This window comes from Pleurodeles waltl, chromosome 12 (genome assembly GCF_031143425.1).
Source record: "Pleurodeles waltl isolate 20211129_DDA chromosome 12, aPleWal1.hap1.20221129, whole genome shotgun sequence".
Taxonomy (NCBI): Eukaryota; Metazoa; Chordata; class Amphibia; order Caudata; family Salamandridae; genus Pleurodeles; species Pleurodeles waltl.
This window is the reverse complement of record NC_090451.1, coordinates 69012880-69038796: the sequence shown is the minus strand read 5'-3', so window position 1 is coordinate 69038796 and position 25917 is coordinate 69012880. Positions and strand designations below refer to the sequence as shown.

Below are 25917 nucleotides of genomic sequence, written 5' to 3'. Positions count from 1 at the left end.
TGGAGCACTCCGCGCGGGATGGAGCCGTTCACCCGCACACAACTCTGCTTTCCCCCCCCCCCATCTGATAAACATTTCCATAACATATCAAAGATGGCAGCACAGAAACTCAACAAGGAATCCACAGCAGCTGCCTGCTTAGATCAACAATCATATAGGAGAACAGGCAGAAGGAAAAGCATGGGAAATCCAGCTCCCATCTTATATCATTAGAAAAAAGATTCGGACTTTGTCAAAGAATAAAGGGGATCGCCCCATGTAGTGAATCTCAAGATCCTACACTGGGGGCCTAGCACCCCAACTGCATGAAGAACTGGAATGGAACGTTCATCCTTCTCCGAGATCTCACTGGGATCTTTACCACTGACCTTCAACCAACACCTGGCTAGTACAAGCAACAATTGTAGGGCTGACTCCAAAGACCGACCTGGTCATCTCTGATGGGACATTGCACTGACTATACTGGACACGCAGCAAAACCCTCCAAATTCCTGGTCTGTATGCACCCACGCACAGGTGTGTGTAAAGATCGGACCTAGGAGACAGCAACAGGCCACTGCAGGACTCAAACATCACGATGAGGCAAGTCACGACACCAGCAACGTACCTTTGTTACTCCAACGGAAACAAAAAACGCCTAGCAAAGCGAAACAAAGTCAACCATCTATGAACCTTCCAGAAGGGGGCATGCCAGACTGATTTAGACAAACAGCAGTCATTGCAGCTCTACTCGGGGTAAGGACCTTTCGAGAAAGGCCACAGGCATCTCAAATGCCCTACTGTCCAATACATATGCCATCGTGAACGTCAGTCCCTCTCAAATATATCACTCATCATTCTTGGTACATCTGACCATTAAATATTCCCTCATCTCGACCTGCGCCCCTCCCTTCTACTATCACTCTACCTGCCACTTTTGCACAATTCTTTCTTGATTCCACACATCTCGACTGATAGCTTCAATCTTGAAACAAGCACCCGCCATGTCAAAACTTCAAACACATGCATGAGCACACACTGACTCGTACTGCCATCAAAGTAGCAAGATCTGTTGTTAGAGCTAGGCTCGCGTGCCCCTAAGGAAACCTTACAAGTAAATATTCTGGACTGATCTCCTCCTAAACCTAGATTTGGATGCCACCCAATTTTTCCCACTGCCCTAAACTCATCCACGTCAAGGCTTAGCCTCGACAGTGCTACGTTGGCACTAAGATTCTAACTTCGTACATTCGCTTTACGCATCCAAGCCACCCAGATCCACTAGGTGTGCATTCTGCATATAGGTACCTGAGTGATGAGAATCTGTCAATTCTCTACAAAAAAAACTAAACACAAGGGACTGTGAAGAACGGTGGTCCGGGTTGTTAAGTGCTTTGCAAAATGACGTGTACAAGTTAGAACAATTAAAGTGCAGAAAAGAATATCTAACAGAGGGCAAAGACCAGAGGTCTGGGATGCACAGCACCAAGGGAGGGTGGGCAGGCTACACAGCTGTGTGTTAGTCTAAGAGGAAGATGGGCAGCCGCCGGGTTTCTGAAAGAACAGCGCACTTAAAATCATTATCTGAATTTATTTTACAGGATATCATACAGAGAACATTAGTTCAGGTCCACGTTGTAAAAAAAGGCAGCGCCTGAGCCTGAGTGGAAGCAAAGGCCTTACCCATTAGGAACCAGTCGCGGAATGCAAAGATTGCCCACAGCAGTTCCAGAAATCACAATTCTAGACCTCATATGAGTGTTTATAGACTGAGAAATGGAAGAATATAAATCCAAGTTTGTGTTGGAGACCCCACTCTGCTCATCTCCGATAGCGGTACCGCTTGAAGTGGAACCAGAGCTGGAAAATGCCATTGGAAAACTGGCAGCGGAAGCCGTGCCGGTGCGAGTACTCCCACTCGCGGTTGACTATCTTGAACGCGATGTCCTCGTAGGGCGGGCCGGCGTGGAAGCGCAGGATGGCGAAGTCCTTGTTGTCGTGGCAGGCCTCGAGGAAGTACTCCGGCGTGGAGCGCTTGTTGATAAGGTCCGGGTAGAAGATGTTGAACTTGTAACCCTGCACAATCTTGGGTGGGGGGTTGTCAAAGTCATAATGAGTTTGGTTGTATTTGTTCCACTCGAATCCGGTGTGCACGCGGTTGAAGAAGCGAGGCTTGCGGGGACGATACTTGTCTGCCCAGAGATAGGCCTTGCTGGTGAGTGGCACCTCAACGCTGAACTGAGCCTCGTCTTGGCCCATGCCCTCCTTGGCCTTTCGAACGAAGATGTCCTCGGCTGTCTCAACCGCATCACCTGAAGTGTTAAAGACACAGTGAGTTAGAGCACACAAGGCAAGGCGAGAGGCTGGCAGGTCTGAGAACTTGTGGACACACAAACCAAGCTTAGACCGGTATAAAGAAGACATGAAAAGCTATTAAAGAACAGTCCTTGACAAAGCAAGTATTGAATGAACCATCCCGGATGAATAAGTAAGTGACCTGGACACTTAATGTTAATCCTTCTTCTTTTGAACTGAGAAGCTTAGACATCCAACAATTCAGATACAAACAAGTGTCTAACCTCTTGTCTACACACAAAAATGGACATAACAGACCACACATAGATTGTATTACAGCACAACCCTTTCTTTGGAGTTTGATTTGCCTTCCTCTGCTGTGTTGTTTAACTGGGTTTAAAGTAGGATTCTTAGCTTCTACTTTATTTTGAAAACTTTTAAGATGACTTACAAGGTTAAAAGAAAACTTTGGATGATAACCAGGGAAGCACATATATAGTAAAACTGTAGGTCTACAAACCATGGAGAAAACGGATTTGGTTCACAAATAACCTTCCTAAGGCGCCCACAACCGAACGCTGCTATTAGGCAACAACGCATGAACAGGAAAATAACTGAGCAGTTCAGGCAGGAACACAACACACTGCCCAGCCCCGTGTGCAGTAGGAGGCCACAGGCAGACGCCCTGGAAGTCCACACTCATAGGAAACCATGCGCAGGGGCCACTGCTTGTTATAAGGAGATCAGATCAGAATTTATCAGTTCGGACCATTCGCGAAGCACTTTAACAGAGCTCTCCTGCTATCAGGACTAGAGAATAAGCAGCTCCCGGAGGCGAATTCAGCAACTTTTGGATAAAACGTGACCGGCTGCTGCAATTGGTCATTGTGATCAGTTTAGCGCGTAATTCTGTACAGTCAGTACCCGTACACAACGTTCCCTCCATCCTGGGAGGCTAAAGAGTCGTAGCTAGGAGTAACTCTCGCGAGGGTGTGGATGTGGTGAAAACGCATTTAGGACAGCTAAACACACAAGCCGGCTTGGGAAGTGAAAATCGAAACAATAGTCTTGGCAAATACTGCAAGGTGCCAGGTAGGTGCCTTTCAGATTCCAGCAAGTAACCGGTGCGGGTACCGAATACCCAGTTACAAGAATACTAAGTGTATTGACTCTGGAAGTGAACGTGGGTTGACCTGCCAGGGATTTGCACTTGTGACGTATAGGGCAGAGCATTTGTCAGCGGCGAGTGCTTAACTCTCTGATCCATCTGGTAAACACCTGCTGCTTATATAGCGAAGATGCTCGCTGTTCCTTGCTCTGCTGTAGGCAGTCTAAGCAGCCCTGCTGCTGAACTGCACCGATGTTTTATAGTGTCTACTGCGGCACGACTTATGCATCTATATTGCTCTGTGAGGCACCTAAAGCGTCTGAACTTTAGAAGTGGAGAGAATAAAAGTAAACAAACTGACATTTGACTACATCCAAAGAAGTGACCCTCCTTGTCAGACTGTAATCCAACTTCCTCTAAAGGGAGCCTGATGATGCCACTCTGAGTATCAAAGAAACCTCCAAGTTATCCCAGCACTCGCCTCCAACCAGCGTGTGTGACATCTAGTGTCCATGGTTAGGTCCTACCTTGGAATATGGGTGGAATAGTTTCCTGACCAGGATTGAGGCCATCCATGGTAAATGCTGGACACAGCCACTGCACATTAGTCGCAGAGACTGGACCCTTCAGGTGTCTAGACATCTTTAATGACTGCCTTAACAAACGAGGCCACAATTTAAGGTGCCTTTCTGGTCGCACAGAGCTGCTCCCGTCTTACTAATTAGCCTGTCAAGTCCCCCCCCCCCCCCCCCCGCTAATGGAACCGATACAAAGGTTTTTAAACAGCCTCAAAGTTTAAAAAAACCTGAACCTTGTCAGAAGGTTACTCATGGCAAACAGATCAATCTGGGCAATTATCTACTAAATTAGGGAATATTCCAACCTTTGATCACGAAACACAACATTCCTTTGACTACTAATTTTGTGTATGTTTTTCAAGCTGTACAATTCCTATTTCATCTGCCTATATATTTTTTAAATGTTTGTATGTGTTTGCAGTGGTGTAAAGTTACAGTGTCAGTGAACAATGAGACCAAGAGACAGAAATACGCCTGGAGTTTACATGGAAGGGATGTGGCGTTGTAATGCCAATTAACAACTACCACATAATTGGGCTGAATTAAAAAAAGAAAATCCAATACTTCACTTAAAATAGGTAAATGCTATTTCACCAACATGCGTGAGTCTAACAGAAAGCAGAACTTTAGTGAACAACATATCTGAACATGGAAAGGTTCACATGGACTTGAATTTGAACGCTGCGATCTCACAATTCAAAATGTTATTAATTGTTATGCTGGTTAATTACTTAATGACGTAAAATGATTTTTAAAAAAGCCGGTGCAAACTCTAAAATCCGTCCTAGAGAGCAGAGGCAGAACCTGAAGTGGTCAAGGACTACATCCACAGGCCCCCCGCAGCCAAGGGAAAGTCACACTGACCCGTTAGTGGGGCTAGTATAAACACCCCCTCCCCCCAAAGCAGCAGTCCCTGGCCAGAGGAACAGGACTTCAAGTGAAGCCCTTCTAAAGAGCCCCCTGGCACGGGCATCAGGTCTAGTCTGGCAGAGTGCCATGTGCCCGCCTCACGAGCCAAGGAAGCAGGATGCAACAGTAAGTTTATTTTCCTACAGCAAGTTCTACTAACAAAAACTGCATCCTAAAAAACACACCGCCATGACACAGGGCAGATGCGCGGGCTTTGCCAATGGCTGTTTCCCAGTAACCTCTGGTCAAGCCACCAGTAAACAGAGATCCTGCAGCGACATCGTGTGGCCGATAGGAGGATTATGCTCATCCTCGGTGTCCATTAACTGAAACCGAGTTAAGAGTGCACTTCAATCTGCACGTGGATGGATTTCCATATCCGGGTTCTTCTAACAGTGCCCTTTACTAAGAACTTCAGTGACTGATTTCAAACTTCGGACATTCAAAAACTGCCACTGGAAAAGGGTAATAAACTATATCCTATGTTTACCAACATACTATTATACTGCTATCTAATACTCAGGAGAGGCACCGCCTAGCAGCCATAAATGAATTATACTCGCTTATCTGAACATCCTACCGTGTAAGAAACTTTAGGGTTGGAACAGCGAACTTTTGTCTGAAAAGTTTTGCCAAGTTTACAACCTTTGTGAAGCTAGATTTCTGCAGAGTTCCAAAACCTCTGATCCCATTTTGTTACAAAAACGAGGAATCAAGTGAGCGCTTGCTTCATTTTTGACAAAACACAGCCACAGTTTTATTTTCTCGTAACCCTCTCAAAGTTTCTGACGTTTGAAGAAAACTGTAAACTCTGCCGAGGGAAAAAGGTTTTTAAATCCCCAATATCAGGCTGAAGAAGAGAAATTTCACCGAAGACCCAATCTGTGTGACCCTGTAAGGCATATCACGAGGCAATGTCACGGCCATCGGCCGTCACCCCTCTTCTATTTATTGCTTACGGTTACAAAGGCTTCTGCAAACAGAACGTGCAAGGCACGGAGAAGTGTAGTAAAAAACTACACAAGGGATGCCTCAAAATTCACAGGAATCGAAAAAGGCAGAACCGTGAGGACTTGGAGACATCAAAGAAACATGTAATGTGACTGACCGCCGTTTCTCCCGGTAACCTGCTCAAATCCAGGCTCATGCTGTTTACGGGTGCAGGTGAAGCCCGGGGTAACAACCTTCGCTTTCATCTCCGGAGCCTGGATTGATAAATACTTGAGGGTCATCTTCGAACTCCCCGCCTTCCTCCTCACCGGACAGAACCTCAGCATTACTTACAGGTCCCTTCAGCAGAAGCCTCGGTTCAAGAATAACTATATATATATATATATATATATATATATATATATATATATATATACACACACACATACATACATACAGACGCCCCCCCCCCCCCTGTAAGCAAGTTACCAATCGCCTTCTTTATGGGACCCATATTTGGAGATATCCGTGTACATGCGGCAAAGTGCACCTTCAACAAAAATGGGGGCTGCACATTCAATTGAGACACTTCACTAAACCCTGCCCATTCTACACTACCAGGGATGTTCCAGACACCAAATGGTAATCACTAACAAAATTATAAATATATACATACATACATACACACACACATACATATATACACATTATTTTAGCAGAAAGATCTCGCTCACCATTCCTCTCGCAATGCTGGGCGCCACCTCCACTCTAGCCACCCCAGCAGCCTAGGTAAGGGCGTAGGTGTCATAAAGCCCATAGAGACTTCACTCAGGGCAAGCGAGGGAGGGAGGGGGGTTCATATGCAGGACCCAGGCCAGAGCCCTTGGCTTGGCGCTGGAAGCACTACCTTCTCCTACACACAATTCAGGATGCTCTCCTTGCTGTCCCAATACCCAGAGCAGCACAGGATGCTGACCTATGGTGCAGGAGCTTCTCACAGCCTCTCCTCACTGGTCCTCCAAGGCCTCCCTGGGGCGGGATTGGCTGGGATGCACCCAATGCATCCACAGTGTCTTGCACATACCAGCTGCCGCTCAGCCAGACAGGAAGCGGAAGCAAGAGGGCCAGCACAAGCACACTGCTGAAGTGACCTGGTCTTCAGCAGCAGTCCTCCAGAGAAATAAGGAATATGCTAACAACTCTGGACAAGAGCCAAAGGTCACCCACATAAAACACATCTCTCAGCCCGACCTTGCAAGCAAATACAACCACTAAGAGTGCAGTGATATTTAAGAGCTGCTTACAAAGCTAGTGAACAGCAATGCCAGAGCAAAACCAACACACTCATAGTGCACACAGAAGGAAAGGGTCAAAATACAAAGGCCGCCTTCAGCAAACTCAGACAGGAAACTATTGACAAACACAAACTAATCTCAAAAACTCAAAAGTGGTCTGGTCAGGTGTTCTGTCGGCCAAGGCAAACTACAAACCGCACAGTGCTGCATGACCAGAAGAGGAACAGGCTTTGCGCCACCACCGGAAGCCATACCTGTGACCTGGAACTGCTGCCGGAACACCAGGAGCCGCTGCAGGTCCTCCTCCATCTCCACCACGTGGGCATCGAAGGGCAGCTCGGAGGCGGTGAGCAGCTTGGGGCTGTACTTCCCTGCATCATAGTCATCCAGGCTCTGCTGGATGAGGTCCTCCTCCAGGAGCACAGCCTCTCCCCCCTCAGCCTTGCCCTCCTCGTCGGCCTCCTCAGTGGATGGGCCCGGCTGCTCCGCAGGGCTCTCCTCTGGTTCTGGCCTAAACAACAGAGCGAACGGGAAGAACACGAGAGTCAGTGAAGTCAGATAATGGGCATCCCACAGCAGAAGGACCGGTCACATAAGAACAAACAAAGCATCCCAAGGTCAGTGGACAACTGGGCTACTCTTAAACCACTGAAAAAGGGGCGCTATAGTGACAAGGCAGAAGCAAGAAGAAACTTTCATTAGTCAGTGAAAGGGTAACTCTCGAAAACAAGCATCAGAGAAGCCCCTGAGGGCTGAGTGAAATCCAAACTGACAATGCAAGATTATGGGGGCCTTTATCCGACAACAATGGTCAAGGAAACCCAGTTCGGGGGATAACAGATGGATTGTACTTCCTGTTGGCAGAAACCAACAATGCAAGAATAAGGGATTAAACTTAATGCTTATCTTTGCAGTTAAAGTTTTACACTTTGAAAGTTACTTCAACAATCGAATGCATAGAAATTGAAAGGATCCGACTGGGAACTGGGCATCAGGTTTTGTGACAGTGCCGAGCTACACTGGGAGAGGATGATATACGGAGTGATGCATGAAGGGGACAAAAGAAAGTTGCTGGGGAGAAGAGAATGAGGGGAGGATGCCACAGCCAGCGCGGGAAGAGTCCCTGTTTGGAAGACGCTAACAAGAGAGCAGACAAAGTGTACACACCTTTCATCTGGGGAAACAGGCTCCTTCTTTACGATGGGAAAGAGAGGTTCGCTCTCTACTCCCTGTTCTTGCTTCAGCTTATACAGCTTCTGTCGCAATACATCCTGATGCCTCTCTCGAAGCCTGGACAAAATAAAAACAATATTCAGAAAAAGCAATCAGAGGCCCATAAAGTTACCAAATGCGTATTCCATGAACGAGACTGCACCAAGAATCAAGCCACAATTCCAGCGATGGCGGCAGGCTGAAATTAACCTCAGTCCTGGGGACCACAGGTACCAGAAATGTACACTGACGTAAGTGAAATGTATACTCCTGCCTGGCCTGTGCTCAACAGCAGGGGACAGAAAATACTGTTCTTATAATATGTGATAAGAACACCAACACAAGGCCCAGTGTAACCACCCTTGCTTCACTGAAATGTGCATGAAGAGGACAGAGAATCGATGTGGATTGGTAAAGTTGGCTAAAGTCTGCAATTCACAAACAAAATCTGGAATACAAGTTAAAGTATATGTGCAAACTCTGTACTCTCAGAGGCCTCCAACGAAAGTGAACTATGTTTTCTAGCAATATTTCTTTTAGCACACAAATTCACAGACTAGTCCAGGTTTTTTGTTGTTGTCGTTACAAATTTAGATTTGATCTATTATCGCCCTTTTCTAGAGCACGAACCACAGAAGGCATGCAGTATAGAGGACAGAAACTCAGACTTTACTTTGGATCCCATTTCAAATATTACCACACCCAGTGTAAATCGATCACTCTGCAGCCGGTCACCAAACCTAATGTGTGCATCACGTGAGGATGTCTGATGAACCAGCAAGGTCGCTGCTGCTAATCTTTGTATTTAACATGAATTCACAAAATTACAATCTTGACATACCAGCAAGGAAAAAGGTTACTTATCTGTTTCAACATTTCTCCAGTAAAAGCACCCCCCCCCCGATTAATAAAATTAGATTAGTTCTCGACTGCCACATGGTACTTCACAGGCCTCAAAAAAATCATAAAAATGTTACTAGGCCTGCAGGTCGAGTAACTCGAATATTCTACTCGACCTAATTGAAATGTACTTGACCCGTAAACAGGTCTCAAATTGTGTATGCCTAGGCAAATATTTTATTTTACAGACACACCTTTTTCTTTATTCTCACGAGTGCACCTTCAAATATGTGAGTTCAGCATTTCTGCTGTACAAAATACTCTTTCTTGTTTAAATAGACTAAACGTTTGCTCCATGTATAATAAGAATCTAGCCCACATATAGGGTACACATGAGCCCCAACTTGCCTGTTAGTTTACTAATAACATTGCCATCAGGGCAGGGGCAGGAGTGTTTCTCAGTTCATGTTTAAACACTCACTTTTCATAAACACATTACTAAAGCAGGATGTGGTAGCATACTGTCATTTGCAGACAGCAAATTGCCCATTGAAGTGGCCAAATACTTTCCCACAAACTTGCAGCTTTACTGATAAAACCACATAGTGTATTAAAAATAATAAGTGAAAATTGGGTTTCAGAAAACATTCATCATTTGCACATCACTAAGTAAAGTGTTCTGATTTGTTTTTATCCTATTAAAATATTTTTTTAATTCCACAGAAGTACAAAAATGGGCTTTTATAACTACTGAAATATATATTTTTAAGTGTTTGTACAGTTGACTTATTAGCTATTTAAATGCTGTGGGTTAGGAAAAATCTGACACCCCGCAACCTTTCATTTTAAACTCTTTGTACAGCAGGGCAGACAGTTCACTTTACAAAATCCTGGAACTCTGCAGTCAGAGAAGTCAACTGACTACTGGCCCCTTTCTCTGAACGTAAAGCATGTGTGACAAGATAAAAATAAGATTTAAAGGCATTTTTTATTGCTTCTTCCCTCTCTGAGTGAGCAGAACACCTGTTCTTTGTCAACTTGCCAGAACGGGCAAGTAAGTTCTAAATTGAGTTCGACCTGATAAAATCTGACTCACCATAGCAAGTGGGCGAGTAGATTTTTCGAGGCCTGCCACAAGCAATCAATGAAAATTAACAATTTTAAACCTCATGTATTTTACAAAGTTGTTTTCCTGCCAATTTTTGTAACTTTCATTTTGAAATAAAAGTAAAAAATTTTAAAGTCTCGCATCAAGAGTAAATTTCCAAAGACAAATAATATTATGCAATACACACTATATCACAACAGTTGATTAGAAACTACAACCAAAATTTTTTAAGGATGAAGTAGGTAGGCTGGGAGAACTCAACACGAAAGACCGCACCATCAGAGAACATTCGCGAGGAAATGAGAGCGGTGGTTCGGTCCACTGAAACTCTCTGGAGAACTACTGATACTGGCACAGGAAGTACAGTCAGTCACTAAAACCCTACCTTCCGTCAACCCCAGAATCGGAGTAGCAACAATAATGAGCACAGAATGCGTGACCCACTCAGACGGCTTGTCTGCTACTGACCTCTCTACAGCAAAATTCGAACCAGTCACTTCAGAAGCAACACTTAAAGGAGCAGTAAATAGTTTGTCTTAATGCAGCATTTTAAGACCACTTTTCTATTTAGTTTCTGATTTTTAAACTATGTTTTTTAAAAGTGAAAGGTGAAAAAAAGTGTAAAAAATAGATTTTGTAATTACAAATCTGCGCATTTGTGAGGTCCAATTGACCACCAGGAACTATTTCAAGGTTGGGAACAGAGGGAGGATCCCTGGATAGCAAACGCCAGCTGTGTCTCACACTGATACCAGCAGTGCAGTTAGTAATTAGTCTCATCTGCAAACAGCGTAACTAGTCGGCGGTCTGGCATCGCCACGCACAGCTCGCGGATCCTCACCGTGCCCTGGCCATGTAGGCCCGGAGCTGCTGCAGCAGGCTCTCCCAGTAGCCGATGTCCAGGTTGGGGCCCCCTGCCCGGATCTTGTTCTCAATGCCTTGATAGATGACCTGCAGCTGGATGTAGCTCTTTCCCTTGAAGACCTGCTGCACGTCCGAGCTCACAGACGCGTTCACTCCTTCGCGCCGCTCGCCTGCCAGGGAACAGAAAATAGATCTGAAAATTCCAAAAACGTAACTGCACTTACCAGGGAATCAGATTCTTTAATTACTGCACTATTCAGGGACGCACAAGTTCTGCTCCATGCCAAAAAAAAAAAAAAGACCGGCGTTAAACAATCATTGACAAATACCATAGCCTTCTATCCACGCAACAGGGCCTTTGAACACTTTTGATACGTTCTCTATTTCAACCTATCCGAAACAAGATGGGCGGCCACACTAATATGACCAGGTGTGAAAGCCTAGTGAGTTCTGTATGTTACTTACAGTGCCAAAGAACACGTGAAACACAACCCACAATGAACAGGGCCACTTTGCAGAAGATCAAGCTGCTGAGTGCCTACAGAAGAGAGGGAACTCATTTATGACCAGAGCCCCGTTAGGCGCAGGAAGGGAGATTACTGCTTTCCATCAAATGGATAGGATTACGGTGATGGGGATGAGGCAGCCTTGTGCACTAGGCTGCTTCAGTATGTACCTTACCACGAGGACAGCCCTATTCGCTAAGAAGATGGGCCATATAGCGCTTATCTAGAACAGTGGTTATCAACCAATGTATATAGAATTGATAATAAGAGGCGCAATTGCGTTGATCACAAACTTATAGGATGACTATAAATAAAATAAAACACTTGATTGAAAAACTGCAATCTTTTTGATATTCAGGCAAAACTTTATTCATACGACCAAATAAGGACATCAAAACATTGAAGTGCAAAACAATTGTAATAAAATGGAACCCACAACACCATAGTTAGAAAGAAAAGAAAAAGCTGCACAATGGCAGAGAGAATGGCGGGCCAGACAACGCGGCCACTTTGCAAACACCCCCTGAGGGATTCTGCAGGTCCTTATCGGGTGATTCCCCCGCATTGGTAACGAATTGTGGGGCAACCAGTTGGGGGTGTCCCAACTACATTTTGTCCTGATGAGACTGCGCATCTTTCAAGAGGGTTGAAACGCCGTCCACTGTTACCAAGTCAACCTAACATTATGACTTTTTGTAATTAACTGGCTCGTATTTATGGATAACCGATTATTTTAGGTCACTTGCATCTTGAATATGGGAAACCGGTTTTTAAATGTGGTGAATGAGTTTTGATTTTTTTACAACTGTGGTGTTGTGGGTTCCATTTTGTTTTGGACACCTTCCTTTACAATTCTTCTGCACTTCAATATTTTGATGTCTTTATATTATACATACGTTGGTTGATAAGAACACTGTTCTAGAGAGATACTAGGCTGCTTCAAAGCACGTGCCTGAGTATCGAGGTTCCTCTAAGGACTAGGGTGCTAGACTCCGCGCCTGATTTTAAACTCCTTTTCACTGCCTGCTTTTGTTGAGCTTCCAATTTTACATGCGAGCAATGGAACGGGTGATTTTCTATTTCACAGCAAAGCAGTGTTCCCATTAAAGTCCTTGCACAGTTACTGTGTAGCCAAGGTCGCACATGAAAGTCTCTACAGACTCAGCTATGGAATGTATGGACCATCCAAGGCCACGCGGCTGGTGACCACAATTCAGAAACCTGTGCAGAACATTTGAATCTAAACCCCCTTACAAATGCCCCACCCCAAACCAAACCTGAGATTCTGGCCAGTCCCCTATTTGCTAGAAAGTGCTTACTAGGGAGAGACATGTCTATTCCTAGTCAATGGGTTACCTTTGGAAACTAACGAATACAGCGATAACTAAAGCAAAGATAACTTACTGCTTCCATGGCGGCATTGCTTGAAACTTAAAGTTGATGAGGAGTGAGATATACCCCAGAACAAGGGAAATAGCAGAACATATTTCTTCTAAAAAAAGACTTAAATATGGCTTCAAGTTTTCACAAATGAAACCTTGAAACATCCTTCTCAAACCTGAACACTTTAACGAGCTGCTTGATGAAACTCTGGAGTTTTCTGGTCAATTTGAGCCATTTCAAACTCTTTACTTCTTCGAGTTAGAGAAGAAAAACACTTGTACCACTACACGACCCAAGTACTGGGGCACAACAACCGACTTTTAATAGTTCATTACCTGGTCCTTTTCCAGAAGCCTCAAGTTTGCGGAGCTTGGAGATCTCATCCTCGGTAATGATGGTCATATCACGCCAGAAGTCCACATTTTTACCCTGCTCCAATTCCATGTAAACCTGAAAAAAACAAACACAGAAGTTAAGGAATGTTTAAAGGAGAAACTCTAGCTGAAGCAGCACAAAACAAGCACTGATGTAGTGAATAAGGAGTAAATAGCTTCTGACAGACAAAGAAATTGTGGGCAGAATGTAAAAGCTGATGAAAAGCCCAGCAGCAGATTAAGACTTGCAAATACACTCACTATATCCGAATGCAAACTCAAGGCTCCAAATTGGGTCATCATCCCCATGGACAGGGTAATGGAAGACAAAAAAGGAACAACATAAACCAAAGGCCATCACTGAGTTAGCTCTGGGGCCTAGCAGGTGAATCTGGCTTTAAAAATGCAGGCTCAATCTCAGGGCGTTGGATTTCTATCAAACAACAGAGAATCAGCGATGAAGGATTCCTTGGAAGATCAGCGACAGCGACCATCATCCCATGCCCATCAACACGGCTGCAAGTCACTTTTTCCAATATGAGCCACCCGGAGGCCATTTCTAACATTGTTTATGAAATTAACACCTCGCTGACACAGCAGCTCAAAGGGCTGAACCCCAGTAAGTCTTAATTCCTTCTGAGTTAGATAAGCTTAGAACCATCAATTTAGGGAATGGTCACACCCAGAATTTGAAGAGCAAATTCTAGAAAAAAAACTGCAAGCACTGAAATTTTTGTGTGGTCTCGATAGGCCATTAACACCACCTTATGATTACTGTATCATTCCTACTGGCAAGAACTCAACCCATGGACACAGGTGCATTTTACGTTCTAGAGGCATCATATTGTCATCCATCATATGAGGCATTTACTGGGCTGCTGCCTGATAACGACTCATGTGTTGCTGGGGGTGAAGTCAACAGCAAGCCATTGACCGGTCTAGGATTGAACTTTTGCTTAACAAAATCGAGAACAAAATAACTACCATGTTTTATGACTTGACTAAACTGTCTCTTACGGTGAAGCATAATAGGATGTTGTTTAAAAAAATCTTACTAGAAAGGGGCCTCTTTGTAAATAATTGGGGCAAAAGAAACGTATACTAAATTGATCAAGCTTATACCTTTTAGTACTTAATTCAAATTTATTTTTTTCTTCTTTGCATATGCTTACTTTTGAAGGATAAAGACATGTATTTTAAAGGACATGGTTAGGCAATGACCTCCACTATTCTTGGTTCTAGAACTGCAGGCTTAGGGTCCACGTTTTTGCTTCAAATTTGTTCTACATAAACACCTACCATGGAAGCACTGCCCCTGGTTAATTTCTCCTCTAAGTGAAAGATACAACGTTTATCAAATGTGGCTGTGCTACTTTATTCTGTCAGCTTAATATGAACCCACCCTCCGAGATCAGCATAGGTCACCCAATGTTTCCGATTCGGTACGAAGTGGCCACCAAGGTCTACAAAGAACTCAATGCAATAGGACGTCAATAGCCAGCTGTATTTTGTAACTGAACAACTCGTGAGTGCAGGAGACCCAAGTAGAAAAAATATTTTTGGAACAATTAGTGAATAAGCAGATGCCAGAACATACTTACAGATCGACGTTTGAGTATATGGAGTGGATACATTTGGGTGTCACACGTAAAGAAAAACTACCTTGACAAATTATCAAATCTCTAATTTTCTCCAGCACGAGTATCCGTGAACCTATTTCTGCCTTTGCCACACTGGTACAAACTGCAAGCAATACCTCGCCAGAAGACATTTGCTTTTTTAAAAGCAATTTGAAAGATAATAAACCGTAAAGTGGTGAGTAATTTACATACTTCTGAAGGCTGTGTGCGCTCGCTCTAGTTAAGGAACTACTCACAGGGAGTTGAAGATTTATAAACACTGCTCCTAGTTTTCCGTTTTTACAGATAAATACAGACAAGAAAAAAATGTGTTTCCTGTCGGTATTTATTTTTAAAAGTGGAAAAATACTGAAAATTGTGCTTCTTGTGAGACTCTACATGCTGTAGACATTGCCACTGAGCTGGAGGAAGTACTCAAAGGGTTGACTGCAACTACAAGTTTGAGATAGAATACATTAAAATGAGGAAGCACAATTATGGCTTTGAAACCGACTCACAAATTCAGTTTAATCTGCTAATGAAAGAGTTAGCCAAAGAAACTTAGAAACAGCAATCGTCAAACAGCCTGCCTTCCCTAATCCAGACCTGGATGTCCTCCAGAAGGTCTTCAAGGTCAGAGGCTGTGAGTCCATTCAGGAACGTGTAAGGTTCATGCATCTCCACAGCAAGGTCATCATCCTCGGCGCTGATGTACTTGGCCAGCAAGTCTATTGGTTTGGCCCGACCATCCCGGATACGGATTTTGGACCTGACCATAAAGAAGAAAAAAATATTAAAAAATGAACAAACCTTTGAGTCACCAATGCAATGCAAATGCACAGTTCTACAAACCGCAGCGTTGATCTGGCTCACTCTCTGCCAGAAGACTCACCGGAGCTTGGCTTGGTGCAGGTGGAAGTTGTCCTCCTGCTCCTCCCAGGTCTTGAAATGTTCTGCCTCTTTCTCCCTCTGAAGCATCTCCAATTCCTGTTCTCGCATAACTTTTTCTCGCTCACGCTCCAAGCGCAACTGCTTCACCTAGAAAGTCGATGGGCATAACAAACCAATATTAAACAACTGGATCCGAAGAGTTGGCTAGATGGACGAGGGGAGGCCTTAAGATCAATAAACGAGGGAGGCACCACATGGAAGCAGAGATAAAAAAAAAAACACTGCAGCTCAGATCTGGAGGGTACGTACATGTTTTACATTTTCATTCCACAATAAACATCACAGACGCCCCACCTGACCACCAGCAGGGAGGTTAAGTAAGATGTCCTAAAGCATCTGTTAACATTTGAATGTTTATTATTTAAATACTTGCAACAGCTTTGTGAATAATTATTCAGACAGGTCATCCTGATGCCAAATGGTGACCGAATGAGAAAATAAGAAAACTCGACCTTTTATCTTGTGTCCATCACCCTTCCCTAATACTACTGCCACAACATGCAGCGGCCTCGCGAAATGCAAAAACATGTGAAAGAAAAGACTGACCCTGCCATACAGAGCAATATGAGGATAACTTGGCAGTGAAGTGGAAATATTAGAATTGTGTTTGGAGGGAGGGAGACTAAAGATGGTACCTCTGCACAGGATTCACAGTGAGAACAGCAAGAAGACAATACATTTGCATCATGTCGTAAAACAGGAAAAGGAAAATCCCAACTGGCCAGAGAACAGCTTGTGGGTCTTCATACCTTCTGCAGCTCCAAGCGGTTGTCCTCCTGGATTTGCTTGTTCCTTTCCTTCAGGTCCTTCTCCCCAAGATGCGAAATACCCTTTTTTTCTAGAGCCTGAAAACCCACAAATTCACATGTTTAAAACATAAGGAATTTTCCTGCATAGCACTGCCACACAAACAAAAAGAATCCAAATAAAAGAACACAGCAATGGGCAGTTAACCCCCGATTATTTCTTCCAGCCACCCTTGTACACTAAACTTTGAATGCTAAACCATAATTGAGGTCTTACAAACATAAAGAAGGCGGGGCAGAACCTACTCTAGAACATACAAGCCTGTCTAGCTTCAGCTCTATCTACTCAGTGAGTTTTGGTCAATGACTAGGTGGCCTTTTAAAAAAACAAAATACAAACCTATCTCAAACCTTCACTTACACCATCATGATTCACTGTCCATTAGATGATGGTATTAGGGTGCTTATCTTAAATCACCAGTACTTCAAACAAACACATGGAAAGCTCATTATTAGCAGTGGTAGGTGAAGTGTTGTTCTGGTATTGTGTTGAACTGAGCAAAAACAGGTTAAAACTCAAAATTGGCCCAAATTTTCTTCTGCTATTCTAGATCTAGATAATACTGCATTTTGTTTCCCTTACTAAAACAGCCAACATATTAGCCTTAAAGTTCCAAAAATGTAGCACCGCTCCAACAGCTGAAAAAGGACCAAAGTATACATTTAAATTCATCATGTTTCTGGAGAATTAACTGTGCACTTCAAGTGAAATCGGGATATCCATTAAAAATGGTCTCAGTGGCCCACAAGATTGCTGGCTCCGAAAACATGGCATTTTCTTTTTGATCAACTAGATAATATTTACATACCCAGCCTAACTAAACTTGGGTATCTGGGGCAGAAGGCAAATTGTATCAAATGAAACCCTAACTTACATACATCAAACATATCTGAGTGAGCTCTAGCAAGCTCCTGCCAGTACAATTCAACACAGCGGAGACAACTTTGCGTGTGAAAGAGGGTTCACCCTTCACGTCAACTCTTCAGTGGTCAGATGGAACTCAAGTCATATATGCCATTTCATCCAAGTCATATATGCCATTTCATCTCTAGTTGCAGCAAGAGTTTCTGTATGAACTAGTGAAGTTACCCCTATTCCTCAGCTGTGCGTTTACGAAGAGGTTTGCTATCCAAACATCAATTCACTTTTCAGCCTCTCTTTATTCGGAAGAGCTCTGCATTGTGTGCAAAGGAAAACACCAAGGTAAGTAACTAATGTGCCAACAGACTCAACGCCTTTTACACTGGATTCCTTGGTTTGTTTGTTTCTTCGCTTCAGGGTAAGACAGGAGTTTATTCTGCTGGTGCATTCACTTTTTGGGCACTGTGTCTCTTCCTTGTCTCAAGAGAGGGAGGGGTGCCATTAGACCCCTCATTAGTCTTCCTTCTGAAACATTGCATCTAACGAGGGAAGACTGGTCCTGGAATGAACAGAACTGCAGAACCGCTCTCCTCTTCCAGTGCCCGGAAGCTCCTGAAACTTGGCTGCCAGTTTTCATACTCATTTAACTGAGCCATAAAGTTAACTTCTACGAGCAATTTATTTCAGATGCGCTTCACAGGGTGTGTCAACATGTCTTTACACAATATTTTCTTTTCAAAGCACCCTAAAATAAAAACAAGTGTCAACTTGCCCATGAGCTTCACACCACCACATTGTATTTTTTGTATTAAGAAGGCAAACGGATGGCCAGTTTAGGACATCATTTTGAAATACTATAAAATAGAAATTAAGTGAAAGAAATGCCGTTGACACAAGCTGTTGGTGTTTGGCGCACAGTCCTCCTGTCTATAATTCATTAGTACATTCATTCATAGGTCAATCACTGTCTTCCCTGATGGGTCTGTCGAGGAGCTCATTTTCTGTTTACCTTTACTTCTTGTGAACTCTATGTGCTCCCTTTAGGAATGAGGCACACTAGTTTAACGCCTTCTCTATGAGGTAAAGTGATTTTGTCGCTGGCTCAGTTCCTGTTGTCCAGCTAGCTCATTCATTCTTCAGTCCCTCTTGTACATTCTTTCTATGGGCTATATGGCTCAGTCACATCCTGGTCCTGAACTGCACATCCATTCCCCGGTCCCTCGGCTCGATCACATTCTGGTTCCAATAGGTCGTTCATTCAGAGGTCCTTCCAGCTCATTCACTTGATGGTTCAAATTGCTTATTCATTCCCTTCTCCCTCTTCTCATTCACGCTCTGTCTGGTTTCACTTGTTCATTCAATCCTAGATCCATCTGACTTATTAATTCCCTAGTCCCTAAGGTTAATTTGTTTCTGGCTCCCCAGGGCTCATTTGTTCCCTGGTTCATCTGCCTCATTTGTTCATTGATCAGTTTGGATCATCTGTTCCTTACTTACTGACGCATTTGCGCAGCCTGCTCTCTTCCGACTCATTTCTTCCCTGGCCCCCTCTGGCTCATTAATTCAACAGTCACTTTTGGGTCATTCATTCACCAGTCCCGCATTCAATGGTGTTTTGCATATTTATTCACTGGCCCCACAAGTACATTCATTGCATGATCTCCCCTGTCCCTTTGGCTTATACAGTGCCCAGTCACTTTTGCTCACTCCTTCCCTTGTCTATTTTACGCTTTCATACATATATTCTTTTGCACAATCATACCCTCATCTCTTCTGACCATTCAGTCCCTGTTCCCACTGTCGCGTTCATTCCCTTACCCATCCACATCGGACAAACCACCTCCCTCCCCAGCTTCACAAAGGAACTGAAGACATGGCTTTTTTAATCCACCTCCGGTACTCGCTACACCCCCAACCCGCGCCTTGAGACCCTAACGGGTGAGTAGCTGCGCTTTAATGAACTCTGATTGATTGATTGATTCCCTGATCTATTTTGGGCATTCAATTCATGGTCTATTTTGTACAGTCATTTTTTTGTCTCTTGCACATTAATTTCCTCATCTCTCATGTATTTGTTCCCTGATCCAACTGGCGCATTCATTTCAGAGTAACTCTGGAACATTACTTTCCATGATGTGCCTATAACTTCTCAATATAAGCTTCAGGCTCTTCACAATCTGCATATTAATTCCACGACCGGATTCACAAAGACTATTGATCACTTGATCTGTCATATACACTAAGTTAGAAGTTTATTTTTGTAAAATGCACCGAAGCCCTATTGTTTGCCAGTTGGCACTTTAGGTAGATTGCTGTCTGTGATTTTAAGTTCAACCAACAATGAATTATGCTCATGTCCAAGTATGAGTGAGATAATTTGTATCTGACCTACAACCGCTCTCTGGAGAAAGACGGGTGGGGTGGAATAATGCAACCATCCAACCCAAGAATTAAATGTTGATTCTCCAGGTTGTGAATTCTATTGCGGTCGGGGGCACCTCAAAGGACAAGTGGGTGCACCTCATTGGGGATGCTGCATTGCTGTTGGCCCCTAAGCAAAGTTCCAGTACAGCTAATGTTGTTCTAACTACTCGTTTATGGTCTCCATGTTATTGGGACAGAATTGTCAAATCTCCCCTTGTGGCTCCTTTTCTGGTCACTTCTACTAGAGTTTGGGATGGGGTTTCTCAATATAATTTTGCCACTGTGTCTGAGTTTCCTACCTCTATGATCCAACTTGACCATGTCTCTTTATTTCAAGGGCTGTTGCTGGTGGAACTTGTGGTATGTGTGGCGGAACCAACTTATGTAAGGCCATGAGCTGCGAAAAGAAACCAGCTTAGTATGTGTGTACTGTGTACCTCCTCATGCCTGCTTGGCTTTATAACTTCATATCAGATGTTTTTATAGCCAGACAGAAGAGATAAGTAGGATGTCCGCTCATGGCCACTATGACTTCACTGACTTAGTGTCCATTCAGGTCCCGTCCCAGTTGCAGTTCCTTCGCTTCCCATATTTCTTGGTCCTAAAAAGGGGGTTACATTCAACCCTAGTTGAATATTTAAATTTGCTCCAGAAAGCACAAACAAGACATACTGCCAGGTTCGACAAATTCAGGCTATAAAATAACAGCCCTTTGATACAGACTTTTGGTTGAGGCTTCACTCACCTTGTTCCAAATGAAAGACCCGAGCAAGTTGTTGTCCCCAAAAGGATTGTCTGTATTGGTGTAGCCCATGTACTCCTCACCCCACCCCATCTTCTCTCGCTTTTTCCTTTCCTTGGCCTCCTTTTTGGCGAGGCGTCGGGCCCTCTTTTCCTCAGGAGTCTCCATGGCCTTCAGCATCTCCTGCTGACGTTTTTTGTCCTCCTTGAGTCGAAGGCGCTCTTGAAGAGTCAGCTCGATCTCCAAGTCCCCCTTTGGGCTCTGAGAGCGAGCAGGCGATAGTGAGCTGACAGAGGACACAGAGCAATGAGACCTCTGCCTGCTACTCCTTTCCCGGCTGCCTCTGCCCCTTTTCTGGTCTTTGCGTCGCACAGTAGAGTCTGAACCAGAAGAGGAGTCCCTGGATGGAGAAGGCCTATGCTGTTGGCTTTGTTTATTGATGTCTGTACTTCGGATCGTCTGATCTTTTTGCTTCTTCTGCTCCTCTGACGAATCCGATCTTAAAAAAATATTGATATGATTTAACATGTAATAATAATAATGAGACACCGGTAACTAGAGAGATTATGCATTACCCGAAGCTGGCTATTCAGCAGTTTTCTGGACCAATGAGGACCATTCCAAACCAAAACTTGCAAACTGTCTTTCAACAGGGAAATATTTTTTTAGCAGAGAAATCATGAGGCCATGATAAAGTTGATGCTTGCACCAATAACAGAAAACTGGTTGAAGCCTCTGGGCAGGCGCAGAGTAAACAAGGGAGAGAAAAAAGAACAAGGAGTGTGAGGACAAGGGATAAGCACGTGAGAGAGAGATGCACACAAGAGAGAGCAAAACAAGTTTGGGGGCAGACACTAAAGGGGAAACATAATGAAGAAAGAAAAAATACATGCACTCTCCTGAGGCGCTTGACGAAAAAGAATAGAGGTTCCCTGAAAGTGAGGATTGGAAGTATACAAGTCAGCCAATCAACAAGATAGTAAAGAGACCATGCTTCAGAGGAGGAACAAAAACAAGAAGATGAACAACTGTCATTGAGTACAAAGAAAGCAAATGTGTGTGATAAAGTCAACCAACTTAAGCATTTGGTAGATACAAAACCTACAAGTTTTTGGTATGGCCCACAAAACATCTTTTGCCACCAGAGGGGGGCACTTAAAGGTGGCAGGGCTTAAGAGTCAAGTTCAGGTACCAACATCCACTCATACCTTGTCACAACTAAACACTAAAAGGTTTCTGACCGAGTCCCAGAAAGTTTAAAAATTGCTTAATGTCTGTCAGCAATACAGAGCCTCCTCAAACATGTTGAAACCCTCATACACAACTGATGTTGCCGCTCACTTAGCAAAGAAGACTTCAAGAAACTATCTGAATTCATGAATGCTGCAAGGTCATACTCATGGCAGAAAGCGTTGTACGGCCTAAATATTTTCTGGATTCACATGCTGTGCATTACTCTGTCATCTAGTGGTTGAGTTCGTTTTTCTGCAAAACTACTCCTACTGGTAACCACTGTGTTCATTTCAAATATTTTTGTTGCCACCATAACGCACAACAGTTATATTACCACTGGATATAACACAAAGGAAAGGTAGACATTTGAATTGTTGGATGGTAGGCCCAGGATTAGGAAAAAACAAACGGGTTTCTTGCTCACCTGCCACCGTGTTCCCTCTTCCCACTGTGCTGTTCTTCTTTCCTCCAGGAGCTATCCTCCTTTCTCTGTGGTCGAGAGTTCTGCTGAGAGTCCGAGCCATGCTTCCTCTTCTCTCTCCGTGCCCGTCTGTCCCTTGTACCAGAGGACCCGCTGCGTCTCCTGTGCTTACCTCCGTTCTCCACAGACCGGACCCTCTTGCCCCCAGCTGGGCTACCGTGGCTGGAGGTCGAGCTACTCTCGCTGCGAGGCCTGCGCTTCTTTCTCCCCTCTGAGGCACTAGACCCAGAAGATTCCGGTGACTTCCCTTTCCTCCTCTGGCGCTGCTTCTCCCTACCTCTTGATGGGGAGGCACCACGGACACCCTTCGTCCGATCTCTGGAGCCACTGCGGCTCTTCCCTCCGTGTTGGCCTGGTCGCCTGTCCCTGGAACCGGGTGGGGCCTTACCCCGGCCCGCCGAACTGCTGGATCCAGAGCGGCTTCTCCTGCGGGGCTTCTGCTTCCCACGTTCATTAGATTTACTGGAACCCGAGCTACTCCTGCCCCGGGGTTTCTGCCTCACCAGGCCCCGAGAACTGCTCCTGCCCAGGGGCTTCTGCTTCCCCCGATCACCAGAGCTGCTCCTGCCCCGGGGCTTCTGCTTCCCCCGATCACCAGAGCTGCTCCTGCCCCGGGGCTTCTGCCTCCCCCGATCCCTAGAGCTGCTCCTGCCCCGGGGCTTCTGCTTCCCACGGCTCCCAGAGCTGCTGGATCCAGACCGGCTCCCCCTGCGGTGCTTCTGCCTCCCCCGATCCCCAGAGCTGTTCCTGCCCCGGGGCTTCTGCCTCCCCCGATCCCCAGGGCTGTTCCTGCCCCGGGGCTTCTGCTTCCCACGGTCCCCGGAACTGCTGGATCCAGACCGGCTCCTTCCGAGGGCCTTCCCCCTGTCACCGGAGCTGCTGGACCCGGGGCGGCTGAGCTTGCCTTTCCTTCCCTCGGCTTCCCCTGAAGATGAGCTGCTGCTCCTGCGGGCCTTCCCCCGGTCTCGTCCCTTCGTCAAACGCTCTTTTTGCCGGGACGGAGAAGGGCTCCTCCTGCGGCCCTTCTCGCCGTCACTGGAGCTGCTGGGACTAGGCCGTCCTCTCCCCCGGCCCGCAGAGCTACCGGACGACGACCGGCTCTTCCTCCGGGCCTCCCCGTGGCTACCTGCCCCCAAGCATCTCAACTCCCTCCCGCGGCCTTCCTCCGGCTCCGTACGCCGCCTCTCCCTCCTCCAGCCCCGGTCACTGCCGCTTTCAGAGTCCGAGGACTGCGGCCTGCGTCGCCGCCTGCTCTCCCCGCCCGAGTCTGACTCCGAGCACCGCTTCCTCTTCCTCCGCTTCCCGGCCCGCTCCCGGGAGCCCATGGCAGGAGCCCGGCCAGGAACTAGTGCATTTGATGTGTTTTACTCCGTCAGGCGCCGCCGGAGTCACCTAAACCTGCGACGAGGGCGAGGAAAGACCCCCTGAGTGATCCCTACTGTCCATTGACACAAACGAAGGACTACAATATCCCGCTGATTGGAGAACGTTGGTGTCGAACTGTCGTCAGCCATATTGTAATGGTTTAACGACATGTTCATGTAAGTTTTGTTTTGCTCCTTAAATAGTGATAACCGATACTTTCTAACGCATAACAACGAATAAAGAAAATCCCCGTGAAAATTGAGAAGTATCCTGCTCTCGCTGATCCATAACCTACAACCGCTCCAATAAATAGAGAAATTATTCTGCAAAATATGCTAGACAAACGTCAAAACAAGGCATTGAGCCCAATACATTTTTTTATAGCTAAAGTATCAAGAATTTTCAATTGGACACAGTGGCAAGGATTATGCTTCTTCTTCTTCTTCTTGTCTGTTTATTAACGCACAGCAGCTAATGAAAAACAATGTAAAACTACATTTCCTAAACGTTCCATATTGACCACATATTATCTACACCCATGACGTGGAACTGCTGCCTCTATAAATAAAAAACTCAGCACCATGATAGTTCTCTTTCTTTGCCTGAAGGCTTGATTCTTCCCATGAACACCTTTGGCCACTGGATGTCTCTTTAAATGTAGAACAACCCCCACAAACTTCAGCAGAACAGATCAATCCAAGTTGTCAAAAGACCAGCCCGGCCCATATCTGGAAACAAAACCAGAGCTTCCAAATTCTGCTACCCATTCTTTTGTTCAGATCCTGAAGAAGACCGAGATAAAGGCAGGATAAAACCCAGAATTCTGGACTACCATTTCAATCCAACAATAATCAGTACTGATGGGAGAGAATAGACATCATCATCATTACAAATGCATATAACAACCTTGAACAGTAATTAATTCTATTGTATTGAGAGATGGAAGGGCAGGATAATCCTCACCTCCCTGTCCTTAACAGAATTAAAAATTCTTTATGCGTTAGCTAGAAAATGTTCTATTCTATGTCAGGACCGGAGGCTTCGGATTATGCTTGTTCAAAGCTGTTGGGGAACCAAAGCAGCCACATCAATAATCAGCTTGTAGTAGAAGGTTTGAAACGTAGAATCGGCAGACCAATCCGCTGCCCTCATGATAACTTAAAGGTGAGTTCCTAGGTTGAAAGACTTAGACACCATGGCTCTTCTAAAGGAGTGTACGCCAAACCTAGAAGTGTCTATGCCTGCCTCTGACAGAATCTGTTGCACCTAGTGAGCCACAGTGCCAGAAGACATGGGATGAAATGGCTTCTGGAGAGCAATTAGGAGTTGGCCCCCAATGGATTGGCGAAATTCTCTAGTGCGATCTTTATACTCTTTCATGCATCGAGCAATGCACAGTTTAGGATTCCCTGGGAAGCTAGGATAGGTAATTTGCTTAGAAAGGGTCTTGGTACATCTAGTCAAGGAAAAGATAACTCTATCTGGAGAATATTCGCTACCTGAAAGGTCTAAAGCCTTGACATTAGACACCCTTTTGCAGGAGACCAGGCATATTAAAATCATCAGTTTAGCTGATAACTGTTTCTGAGAAAAATCAGAATTAGCCGGTCATTGTTGGATGACTTTGAGGATGATATGAACATCTCACAGAGCAGAATATTTTGGAAGAGGAGGATTGGATAAGTGTATCCCTCATAACCCTACTGATCAGAGGGTGTTCCCCAATAGGCTTACCTTCAAGAAAGGTGTGACCTGCGGAAATAGCTGATCGATAATTATTGCTGGAGCTATAGCCATTACCATTGGATGCGATTTCAGCTAGGAAGTTGATGACTGAGGTAACGGATACCCCCAGGGAATCCAAACCCGGTGAGTTGCAGCAACCCAACCATTTTTGCCAGGTTGAGGTGTATCATTTATGGGTAGCCTCTGACCAGGATGCGGAGATGAATTTAACAGCCTGGTCAGAAAGGTCTGGCACGAACCAGTGAGTCTGGACATGCACCAAGCCATGAGCTGAAGGATGCCTTGAAGAAGCAGAAGGGGATGAGAC

The 25917-nt window shown here is 44.9% G+C and overlaps 1 protein-coding gene across 1 annotated transcript; it reads right to left on the bottom strand.

Moving 5' to 3' along the window:
• Nucleotides 1-1550: 1550 nt before the first annotated feature.
• Nucleotides 1551-23929, bottom strand: CACTIN (cactin, spliceosome C complex subunit). Its single transcript, XM_069216359.1, has 10 exons — nucleotides 22443-23929; nucleotides 20789-21284; nucleotides 16701-16796; nucleotides 15893-16038; nucleotides 15607-15769; nucleotides 13343-13457; nucleotides 11096-11288; nucleotides 8262-8384; nucleotides 7349-7605; nucleotides 1551-2291 (listed from the first exon to the last, which is right to left on the bottom strand). Exons 1-10 carry the CDS (start codon nucleotides 23822-23824, stop codon nucleotides 1801-1803), a joined length of 3462 nt encoding a protein of 1153 aa, XP_069072460.1. The 5' UTR covers nucleotides 23825-23929; the 3' UTR covers nucleotides 1551-1800.
• Between the last annotated feature and the right edge of the window lie 1988 nt (nucleotides 23930-25917).